At 47.7% G+C, this 12,299-nt stretch overlaps 1 protein-coding gene across 1 annotated transcript in view; it reads right to left on the reverse strand.

Annotated features, from left to right (window-relative positions):
* LOXHD1 (lipoxygenase homology PLAT domains 1) overlaps positions 1-12,299 on the reverse strand; it is a 197,999-nt gene that overhangs the window by 35,728 nt on the left and 149,972 nt on the right. Inside the window, exons 31-32 of the mRNA XM_053407585.1 lie at positions 10,219-10,333; positions 8,630-8,838 (exon numbers count right to left, since the gene is read on the reverse strand). Coding sequence (XP_053263560.1) covers positions 8,630-8,838; positions 10,219-10,333 — 324 coding nt within the window. The remainder of the gene's footprint in view (positions 1-8,629; positions 8,839-10,218; positions 10,334-12,299) is intronic.

The raw sequence follows: 12,299 nt of genomic DNA on the forward strand, positions 1-12,299 counted from the left end.
GGAGGAATGCAGTTCAGTTTGCATTCCTAACAGGCATGTACCTAATTCGCTGCTCCCAAAATCATGCACGGACCCAAACTGTGGCTGTTCTTCAAAAGGACTTCTCCAGATTTCGCAGTGCAATTCTCAAACCAACAATTTGTGCAAAAGAAATGCATATATTAGGGGAAGAGGTACATAAAACACATGGGTTAGTGGAAAAAGCCCCCTACAAAAATGCTCCATAAGGGTGCTTGTTTGTTAAACAGTTTATATTAGGCAATACTGCCTATAAATTAAGAAAAAGGCAAACTAAAATGCTGGTGGATTCTCATGAGAACTTAAAAATGCAATCTTATGCGAAAAGGTTGGAAAAATGAGAAATCAAAACTGACAGATTTTGTCCTTCCATAGCAGATTCCTGACATGGGACAGGAATAATGAAAATGGCTTTGGTACCCATCATTGCTACCTCTCCAGCTAGCTTTTGCTCAATCTCTGAAAGTCACAGAATCATAGAGTTGGAAGGTAACCCCCCAAAGATCATCTAGTACAACCCTCTGCAATTCAGGAATCTCAACTAAAGTATCCATGACAGATGGCCATCCAACCTCTGCTTTAAAATCTCCAAGGAAGGAGAGTCCACCATCTCCCAAGGGAGACCATTCCACTGTTGAACAGCTCTTACTGTCAGAAAGTAACCAATATGATCAAGGCTCTGGAAACCAAGCATTATGAGGAGCAGTTGAGGGAGTTGGGTAGCATGTACTCCTGGAAAAGAGGAGTCTAAGAGCAGAGACATAACGTTGCCAACAAAGGTCCGCATAGTTAAAGCTATGGTTTTCCCAGTAGTGATGTGTGGAAGTGAGAGCTGGACCATAAAGAAGGCTGATCGCCAAAGAATTGATGCTTTTGAATTATGGTGCTGGAGGAGACTCTTGAGAGTCCCATGGTCTGCAAGAAGATCAAACCTATCCATTCTGCAGGAAATCAGCCCTGAGTGCTCACTGGAAGGACAGATCCTGAAGCTGAGGCTCCAATACTCTGGCCACCTCATGAGAAGAGAAGACTCCCTGGAAAAGACCCTGATGCTGGGAAAGATGGAGGGGACAAGGAGAAGGGGACGACAGAGGACGAGATGGTTGGACAGTGTTCTCGAAGCTACCAGCATGAGTTTGACCAAACTGCAGGAGGCAGTGGAAGACAGGAGTGCCTGGCGTGCTCTGGTCCATGGGGTCACGAAGAGTCGGACACGACTAAACAACAAAAAGAGCAGATATGATAGTCATCTTCAATATCTCAAGGGCTGTCCCATGGAAGATGGAGTGAGCTTGTTTTCTCCTGCTCTGGCGGGTAGGACTTGAACCAATGGCTTCAAGTTACAAGAAAGTAGATCCCATCATAACATCAGGAAGAACTTTATGGCAGTAAGAACTGTTCGACAGTAGAATTGGACTCCCATGAGAGGTTGTGGATGCTTCTTCACTGGAGGTTGTTAAGCAGAGGTTAGATGGCCATCTGTCATGGATGCTTTAGTTAAGATTCCTGAATTGTGGAGGGTTGGACTAGATGACCCTGGGGACCCTGGGGTCCCTTCCAACTCTACAATTCTATGATTCTATGGACTACAACTCCCATTCTCCCTGAGTCCATTGACCATGCTGGCTTGGGCTGATGGGAGTTAGAGTCCTATAGATAGATAATTTATTACAGTCGGAGAGCAGCTTATAAAACACACTTGGGGATACAACCCCAGAAGGAAAACAAACATTTAAAACAATGTACAACAATAAATTTAAAATTTATAAATGCGATAAGCATATAGACACTTAAAACTTTAAGATAAGCTACTGCAGAGAGATGACCCAGTCACCCATGGAACAGAATTTGGGGATTTTCTTAACAAACTAGTTTGGTTTGGGGGATGGTCTGCACCTACAGATCTGTACACAGAATCTGGCGACCATCCGGGTCATCTTATGATCTTTGCCTAACAGGAAAAGGTCAATTTTTTGCTTTTCCAGGAGGTAGAGTCCTATAACAAGTAGAGGGCCCCAGTTTTCCCCTCACTGTGTAGGGACATTCCACTCCTCTTACAGGTAGAATCTTCCATTTCCTACTCAAATTTATGAATGAAATTTATGAAGTTCCTGTCCATTTTTCATTCTTGTACTCTGGCCTACCTTTCATAGCTCATTTCTAGGCTCTCGCAAGCAGAAAGTGACCCTGTCTAGCTCCCTGCCCTGGGCATTCAGGGAGGTCTGGCAAATCCCAGCTGGCAGAGACGCTGCAAGGTTGCAATAATGAGACATGATGGATTTATCAAAGGGGAAGCTGGATTGGATTAGCCAAAAGACCATTCTGGCCAGATGGAGCAAAATGAGAGAAGACGCAAAGCCTCAAGGAGGTGGAGGTGGAGGAGAACAAGAAAAGCTGAAGAGTCAGGATAATCTAATAAAGGCCTTATTGGTATAGACACTACAAAGAATTTGGTGGCAAATGAGGCACAATCCAAATAGACAAATTTGCACACAATATCGATTTGGTGTTGGCATCAGTCTGTCTTGGGAGACAAGGGAAGAATGTGCCTTTGGGGGTGAAGTCAACCCATCGGAGAGTCACAGCGCCTGCTGTGGCTGTAGAGGCTCATAAGGGAGAGACATGTTTTGTTGCAGCTGGGGGAAGGTGGACCCCTGGACGGTTAAGTCCAGTCAAAGGTGACTATGGGGTTGTCGTGCTCATCTCGCTTTCAGGCCGAGGGAGCCGGCGATTGTCCACAGACAGCTTTCCAGGTCGTGTAGCCGGCATGACTAAACTGCTTCTGGAGCAACGGAACATCGTGATGGAAACCAGAGTGCATGGAAACACCATTTACCTTCCCGCCACAGTGGTACCCATTTATCCACTTGCACTGGCATGCTTTCAAACTGCTAGGTTGGCCGAAGCTGGGACAGAACAATGGGAGCTCACCCTGTCATACATATTTGAACTGCTGACCTTCTGATCAGCAAGCCCAAGAGGCTCAGTGATTTAGACCCCCCGTGTCCTGGGGGAAGGTATAATTTATTCTAGTTGATGGGCAAGCAAGGAACTAATGTAGAAGATAAAGAAACCTCTTGCCACTAATGGAAGCCACTTTGTTCAGCTGACTCTTTGTTTTCCGAGCTTTTTCAGCAGCTATTGCCCCAATACTTTAAAGCAGATCTTTGCAAGCATAAGAGACAGGTGGGTCATGTTGCAATACTCGGTGGCTACTATCCACAATGCCTCTGTTGTACCTGCACTGTTCTGTTGCCATCTTTTTTGGTGATGCAGTGTATTCTTGTTTTGAGTGTTTTTTTCCTACATCTATTTGCTAATAGCCTGGAGTTTTTCCCTCCATATTCATAGAAACGTTGTTTAGAATATAGAATGCTGATCATTGTTTTGTTGATTTCTAGGGAGTCTAGTTCTCTCCTTTTTTGTTCTATAAGTTGAAGGAGTTTTTGGGATCCTGTTTGTTTGTAGCGTGATGAGAGGGCAGTGATGTCTTGTTCTATTTGGCTAATTTTTGAGAAGCGTTGTTTTTAAAGGAATGCTTTCTCTTTTATGCAAGCTCCTCTGGTGACTGCTTTCATTGCGTCCCATAAGAGGGGGGTTGTTATAGTGTCTACATCATTTTCCTTGAAGTAGTTCTGGAGAGTTTTTGTGAGACTCTCTCTGATTTGTTTGTTTGTAGTTAGGATGGGACTGATGGACCATGATGGGGTGGTTTGTGTTCCCACTCCTATTTTAACGGTGACTTCTACTGGGGCGTCATCTGTGATTTTAATGTTACCTATGTTTGTTGATTCCACTGAGGGGATCAGACCCTGTGTGAGCAGAATGCTGTCCAGTCTGGACACTGTACCATGGCATCCAGATTGGAATGCATCGCTGGTGTCTCCCAGGTTTTGCTCACTCCAGATGTCTTAGAGACCCCTGTTGACGGAGGTTGGGAATCACAAGTGGGGAGAATGTAGCTACACACCCAGGCACTGCTGGCAGGCTTCTCTGGTTGGCAACCGTGAGAAGAGGTTACTTGATGGCAGTGGTGTAGCATGGGTTGCCAGGGCCCAGGGCCACACTGGGAAGGGAGGGAAACGGACGGAGTATGCATGCACATTCAACTGCTTAACAGTGTCCGTGTCACCCAGGGATCGCAGGCACAGAGATACAAAAAGAAGAGTCATGCCGTAGTCTGGAGCGGTCACTTCCTAGTTCACATGGAGAAGCCATTTTTAACGGAGCCCAACAATGGAAGCACAAAGCTGTATTGTGGCAGTACCGGGTGTTGAAATATTGCACCCCTAACAATTTTGTGCCCGGGGCAACCATCCCGTGCCCCCCATGCTATGTCACTGCCTGCTGAATTGCCTTACCCCATACATGCCCACTAGAGTGCTTTGATCTGTGGAACTGGCACTGTTACAGGTGCAATAAGACTTGCTCTGCATTTTTGTGCAGCGGCACCTAAACTTTGGAACTCCCTGCCTATTGACTTTGGACAAGTGCCTTCACTGTCTGTTTTTGGCACGTCCTTAATGTTATGTACTGAAGTTCTCACCCTGGGCCAGCAGGGGGATACTATAGATAGTTATGCAAATGAAGGATCGAAAGTGACGTTCAGTGATTGGATAGTTTTAGAAAGTTGTTACAGTAACAAGGTACTGGAGCTGTATATAGTCAGCCTGACTGAGGCCTTCAGTTCAGTTCTGTTCTGGCATCGGAATAAAGAAGAATCGCTGTGTCGTCTGATATGTTCACCCACAACTTAACACTTAACACATTTTTGCTCAGGTAAGTCTATCTAGATCTGCAGAAGGTTTGTGTGTTTTATTCCTTTTTTAGCTACTGTCGCTTTAAACCATTTGGAATGTTTTAAAATACCTGCTTTTAGCTTTTTTTTAAAAAAAATCAATAATTTTAATTGGGGGGGGCAGGAAGCAGAAGGCATAGCATGCAAGAGCAAGAAGGCTGCCTGCAGATGGCCGTCAGGAAAAAGCAAAGGTTTATTTTGCGGGGGGTGGGGATAAAGCTGAGTGGAGTGATTGTCTATGCAAATTGTGCCTCTCAAACCCTTTGTTGCATAAGGGTTCCTGCGCTGGGATCTCTGATTGGTGCACATTGCTTATGAGCCATGATTAATGCTCTCCTATGAGAGGTCTCCCAAGGTCTGGCAAGCTGTGAAAACAATTTCCATGTCGAGCTAGGAAATTATACAAGAAGTTCTCTTCGCTGCAGGCCATTTATGAATCCGATCTCTGATAGAGAGCAACACTTTGTCAAGTCATCATTGTCTCTCTCTCTCTCTCTTTTTTACAGCATTTATAGATTGTAAGTGGTTGGGGGTTGCATAGCTGAGAACCGCCCCAAGCCGTGCACCACCCAAACAGATGCACACCAAATATAAGTGATTTTTGCATTGGAATATTTTGCAGGAATCATATTCAGATGATGTGTGCTGAAGGGAAAGGAATAGGATTTGGTTAGGCATGCACCATTTGTAAGCCATCAAACTAAGACATCTTCCCACCTGCGCAGGTAAGGGAGTTACTTACGCGTCACTAAAAAGAGGAACAGAATCACCAAAAAGGAAGGCAAAACTGGATACAGAGCTGCATGAAATTTGCAAATGAAATTTATACGTATCAATGCAAATTTGGGGGATATGCCAACTAGGTTTTACTCAGAGTAAGCCCACTGAAATTATGGACCAAAGTTGCAATGCAGTCCTAACCATGTCTACTCATAAGTAAATCCTGTTGAATTCAGGGAGCCTTACTCCCAGGTAACTTCAATGGGTCTACTTTGAGTATTACGCTGGATACCAACCCCCTCCCCCCAAAAAAGTTGCTATACCTGCTTGGGCCGTGCTAGGTGACCTATTTATTTAGCATTCATCTGGATTTGTTTGCAGGGAGATTAGATGATGTTGGCTATTTAATGACCAGTGCCTGGCGTGCTCTGGTCCATGGGGTCACGAAGAGTCGGACACGACTAAACGACTAAACAACAAATTTAATGACCATGCATTTTGATTTGTTTGTGGGGAGGTTAGGTGATTTTGTGTCAAGGGAAGTGTTATCCCACGCTTTATAGTTCACTTCCCCATCACTTTCCTTATTGCAAACAGTTCAGCCTTTTGGAGGAGCAGATTTGTTGTGCAACACCAACCAGTCCTATGCACAAACATGGGCACACGCTCACACATGCAGTAAGAAGAGTCTTCATAGCTCAGAACAAGCTCCATATAGAACAAGCACCTTGCTTTCCACAGTGAATAAACAGCTGTCTTAGGGAAGACCCAAAGCAGAACATTCTGCTTAGTCGTAGGTTTGCTGAATACCAACTTAGCTGAATACCAACCAAAGGAAACAGCACCCTTCCCCAGCAGTTTCACCTGCCAGATAGTAGAGCTGGGAGATATCCTGCATCTGACAATGGAAGTTTCCCATTGAAGAGGGGGGTGGGAGTTATGGAGCGCTAGCTGCTGGGGACGTAGGCTCGGGTCGGACCTGGGCTCGGCCATGTGTCCTTGCTCTCCCGGTGCCCTCCTACTTCTCTCCTCAGCAGCGGCAATGTTGGGACTCCTTTCTTTTTTCTCCCTACCTGCCCACAGACTGTCTCGCCAGAGTGGTGCATGCTCTGGTTATCTCCCACTTGGACTACTGCAATGCACTCTATGTGGGGCTACCTTTGAAGGTGACCCGGAAACTACAATTAATCCAGAAGGCGGCAGCTAGACTGGTGACTGGGAGCGGCCGCCGAGACCACATAACACCGGTCTTGAAAGACCTACATTGGCTCCCAGTACGTTTCTGAGCACAATTCAAAGTGTTGGTGTTGACCTTTAAAGCCCTAAACGGCCTTGGTCCAGTATACCTGGTCCAGTATACCACTCCCATCATTCTGCCTGGACACTGAGGTCCAGCGCTGAGGGCCTTCTGGCAGTTTCCTCATTGAGAGAAGCCAAGTTACAGGGAACCAGGCAGAGGGCCTTCTCGGTAGTGGCACCCGCCCTGTGGAACGCCCTCCCACCAGATGTCAAAGAGAACAACAACTACCAGACTTTTAGAAGACATCTGAAGGCAGCCCTGTTTAGGGAAGCTTTTAATGTTTGATGCATTACTGTATTTTAATATTTTGTTGGAAGCCGCCCAGAGTGGCTGGGGAAACCCAGCCAGATGGGCGGGGTATAAATAATAAATAATAAATTATTATTATTATTTATTCTTTCTCTCTCCTCTTTCTCCTCTCCCCTTTCTTTTCGCGTTAGCTCTGGGGTTTTCCTGGCCCCAGAGCTCCACTGGACAGTCAGCCTGGTGGCTGGGCGATCTTGCACCCCACTCAATTTGGGTCGGGGGGCTCAGCGGCTTCCCTAGTTGATGCACCAGGCGTCCCTGGTTCCCTTTTGGTAGTGGCGGTGGCGGCGGCAGTGGCAGTGTCAGTAGCCAGGAGCCAGCCTGGTAGGGCAGTTGGTTCTGGCTGGCTTCAGGAGCTGCTCGCTGCCATGGCGCCCACCATGTTGCCTCACTGGAAGTCAGAAGTTTCCCATTGGACACAATGACTTGTAGTCATCAATGGGCTTCTCCCCCTCCATTTGTTTACCTCACTCTGCTTTGAAAGCCATCTAAGACAGTGACCATCTCCCCATCTTGTGGCGCACTGGCACACACACTCCATTGCAGCACTTTTTAGCACAAAACACACACTGCCAATGGGAAGAGCAGCAGCTCCACGAAAAAGCTCTATGTTCAACCTCTGGTATCTCTGCTGGAGACTGCAGAGAGCTACAACAGGCAATACTGGACTTGACGGACCAATCATCTGAAATAATTTATGGCAGCTTCATATATGTAGGCTGGGAGGAAGCTTTGGCCCTCCAGATGACGCTGAACTACAACTCCCATCAACCATAGCCATTGGCAATGCTTGCTGGAGCCAAGGGGAGCTGCAGTTCAGCGACAACTGGGGACCAAAGGTCCCCCAACTCTAAGGGACGCATAGCTGTCAACTTACAGATTTGAAAATAAGTGATCAGCAGCCAAAATAAGGGATTTTCCAAGCACAGGTATGTTCAACTTCTGAGCCACTCCAAGCCAAAGGCAGAAAGCCCAGCCAGCAGCCAAACGAAGCCTCAAGCGGTGGTTCCCACAGTGCAGCAACCCGGCAAAGGGGATGCAGCAAGGAAAACCACCGTCACCTCTCCGCTGGGAAGCGCTGAGCAAAGGCGAGTCCCCAGGCAATGCGGCCAATTTGATCAGCACAAGGCATGCAAGCTCCGCCCCCCAGTCGTTCTTAGACTCCTTATTGGGTGAGTAACGCAGCCAAGCAACACAGTTGGAGCCTCCCTCCTACCTGGCCGGCAGGGAGGGAGGGAGAGGAGCTGCTTCCTTTGAAACCCGGGAAATTTAAGGGACATCATCAATAAGGGACAGCAGCGGGACACAGCTCTGGGATAAGGGACTTTCCCGCCAAATAAGGGATGGTTGACAGCTATGAAGAGATGTACTTGGGATGCCTTGTTTCAGTACAGACTCCAATTGCTCTGCCCTCTTTGGGGAGAAGTTTGGGTCAAAGGCCCACAACACCAGCACTCCCAGACCTCACTCTTCACTTGTACGGTTACCTCCATACTTTTGACTTCTTCAACATCCAGTCCCATGACAGAGAATTTCTCCACGGAGGCATCTGCAAACTCAGTCTGTCCATCTGGGAGGTCAAGCCACAGCCGGCCCGTCTGCAGCTTCCGGGGACCCGAAATGATGATATAGACGCGGCTGTCGGTGTCTGAACCCAGCTCGGCACCCGTGGTGACAATGATGTGGTAAGGAATTACTGGAAACAAAGGAAAAATAAGGCAAGTGAGCAATGGACGGTGTGGGAAGGTTCCATGTTTAATCCATGGCATCTGCAGGTAAAGGATTTCAGACATGAGGTCTATTCATGAGTTCTTTGACTGAGACTTTGGGGAGCCACTGCCAGGGACAGTGAGACCCAGTCTGCACTATGCATTTAAAGCACCATCATACCACTTTAAACACCCATTGCTTTCCCCAAAGAATTAACAGAGTTGTCATTTGTTAAGGGTGCCAATAGGCATGTAAAGGTAAAGGGACCCCTGACCATTAGGTCCAGTCGCGACCGACTCTGGGGTTGCGGTGCTCATCTCGCTCTATAGGCCGAGGGAGCCACCGTTTGTCCGCAGACAGCTTCCAGGTCATGTGTCCAGCATAACTAAGCCGCTTCTAGCGAACCAGAGCAGCGCACAGAAACGCCGTTTACCTTCCCGCCAGAGCGGTACCTATTTATCTACTTGCACTCTGACGTGCTTTCAAACTGCTAGGATGGCAGGAGCAGGGACCGAGCAATGGGAGCTCACCCCGTTGCAGGGATTCAAACCACTGACCTTCTCATCAGCCAGCCCTAGGCTCGGTGGATTAGACCACAGCGCCACCCACGCTGGTTGGTTGTTAAAAAGGTAAAGGTACCCCTGCCCGTACGGGCCAGTCTTGACAGACTCTGGGGTTGTGCGCCCATCTCACTCAAGAGGCCGGAGGCCAGCGCTGTCCGCAGACACTTCCGGGTCACGTGGCCAGCGTGACAAGCTGCATCTGGCAAGCCAGCGCAGCACACGGAACTCCATTTACCTTCCCGCTGGTAAGCAGTCCCTATTTATCTACTTGCACCCGGGGGTGCTTTCGAACTGCTAGGTTGGCAGGCGCTGGGACCGAGCAGCGGGAGCGCACCCCGCCGCGGGGATTCAAACCGCCGACCTTTCAATCGGCAAGCCCTAGGCGCTGAGGCTTTTACCCACAGCGCCACCCGCGTCCCTTTGGTTGGTTGTTAGGAAACCTCTAATCCCCTCACAGAGCTCCAATTCCCAAAGTTCTCTGGGAAGAGGAATGGGCAGTTAAACCACTCTGGGAACTGTGGAGAGATAAGGGGGGGTCACTTAACAACCCTCAGTGCCCTTAGTGAACTACAACTCCCAGGATTCTTTGGGAGAAGTCGTGGGGGAGTTGTTAGGAGACCCATATTCCTCTCATCGAGCTACAATTCCCAGAGTTCCCTGGTAAGAAGGGCTGGTGGTCAAAGCACTTGGGGAATTGCAGCGAACTAACTGAAATCTCTTCTCCAACCCTACAAAGTCACGTGTTCAAGTGCCAAATGACCTTCTGCCTGCCCTCTTCCCACTGCAGCGCATCATAGCCTTACATGGCCCTTCCGGAGGAGATTCACCCGAAATGTCTGTTTTCTTATCCTTCACATTGGCATTGTTGTCCCGGCTCAGGGATGAGTCACCGGCGTTTTTTTTGTCAGGATCGTAGTTCTAATGGGAGAGAGCAAATACACTCAGGGCACTTAACAGGCCCAGCCTTCCCAGCAAAGTCAGAAGAAGTTCCTCCACACCCCAAGGAACAATATTACCACAATTCCTGATATGAGTTATTCCAAGTCAGCTGTTTACCAAGTGCAATGTGATTAATGGGATATGAATATATATATATACAAATGATTTTGGGGGGAGGCCCTCATTCTGTTACGAAAAAGGAGCAATGCAGAAGCGAGCTCCAGGTGGCTGGAATGGTAAACAGGAAACTGATGTTATTGGAATGTACCGTGGGAACAAGGGACAGTGTACTGAGCGCCGGATGTTAGCTCAGAGTGGCACATGACCCTGTACTGGAAGTACATGGGTGGAGTTATTCTCTCTCTGCAGTTGGGATGAGAGAGTACAGACATGTTTTCTCTGTACTGCTGGAAAGACAGGAATAAAAGTATGTAAATATATTTCTGTCTGTCTCTTCCCCCCCCCCCCCGGTGATGGGAGGGGGAGGAATGGTGTGTTCTTCTTCACGTTGGGAAGAATCGCCGAGGGAGACCTCCCTTGATCCTGCCGGGAGTCGCTGGCAGGGGAGGTCAACAAGAATTCAAGCCGGGCACCTGGGGGGTGGCCAAATTCCTCAGAGCTTCGCTGGCTCTGCTGGCTTGAATTCGACACATTCTACAATGCTGCTTCTATGCACCTAGGCAAACTGGTTAAAGGCAGGATTTATTTTGGACTTGGAGCAAGCTCTGGGTTCAAATCCTCACTCACTCATAGAGCTCACTGCGTGCCCTTTGGCAAGTCTCTCTTGTTTGCTCCCCCCCCCCCACATAACCTACCTCTCAGGACTGTCAGGTAGATAAAATTAGAGCTTTTTGAAGGGGAAGGACACAAATGTTATAAAGAAAACCAACGACAAAGCCTGCAAGTCCTCCAACCAGTTCTGTTTTAACCAGGGCTGCCGCCTAGTTAAATAAATCTTAGTTGATCAAGTCTGTGAATATCAGCTGATTAAATTCAGATAGGAAGCAATACTTCTGAGCAAGAAGCCTTCCTTGTTTTCAGAGGGATATGGCCTAGTAGAAATCCTTTTAGAAAGGGGTGAGGAACCTTAGGCCCAGGGGCCTAAAGCTCTCGCAATCTGGCCCCTGGGATTCTCTGCAAAAGGAAAATGCCCTCCTGTCCATAAAACCTCTGTTCCTCTGTCTCTGCTATTCAGCCACCAATTCTGGCTTAACCCAACTTTTTATCTCCCCAAAGGAACAATGGGAACACAATGTCTATGTTCCAATGGCTCCTTAGCCAACGGACCCAAATCTCAGCCAATCCATGGCCAGCCTAGGTGAGTGGAGTCAATCCAGTTCTTGAAGGTCCTGAGAAAGTTCCACCTGCAGTTCAGTGACTCGCCACATGAGGCAGCTGTCCACAGAGCCCAGCAGTTCCAGACACCCTAATCGCTGGGTATGATTTGACTCGCTAAAACGCTTTGCAAGCAGAAATGAGCCAAGTATTCCGAAGCAATTTGTGCAATGAAAACTGTGATCGGAATGGGAAACAGCCGCAAAAATTTTTGGGGGTTTGGGGGCTGGTGTAATAGCATGACTAAATGTTTAAAAATAAAAGAAAATCCCCCTGCATGTTCATTGAAATTGTTTTTATTAAACCTAATTAGTTTTGCCTCCTTAAAAGGAATTAATAATAGCAGCTAAGTAAGCCTGGTCCCACCGGGCTCTTTGCAGGCTACATGTACTGGATGCAACCCATGAAGCTCATCCCTGGGGTGTCTCCATTTGCCCCAGTGTTAATATGCAATCGTTTCAGTCATAACGTGCAATTAAAACATCACTCTGCCCTGTAGAACAAGCCCTTACAAAGTCAACCAGCTCCACTCAACTGCAGTACAAGGCCTTTGTGAGTAAAAGGCCGAGCGCTGCCTATTAATTTTGATCCCGTTAATTAATCCACATAC

This window comes from Podarcis raffonei, chromosome 11 (assembly GCF_027172205.1).
Source record: "Podarcis raffonei isolate rPodRaf1 chromosome 11, rPodRaf1.pri, whole genome shotgun sequence".
In the NCBI taxonomy this organism is placed as follows: Eukaryota; Metazoa; Chordata; class Lepidosauria; order Squamata; family Lacertidae; genus Podarcis; species Podarcis raffonei.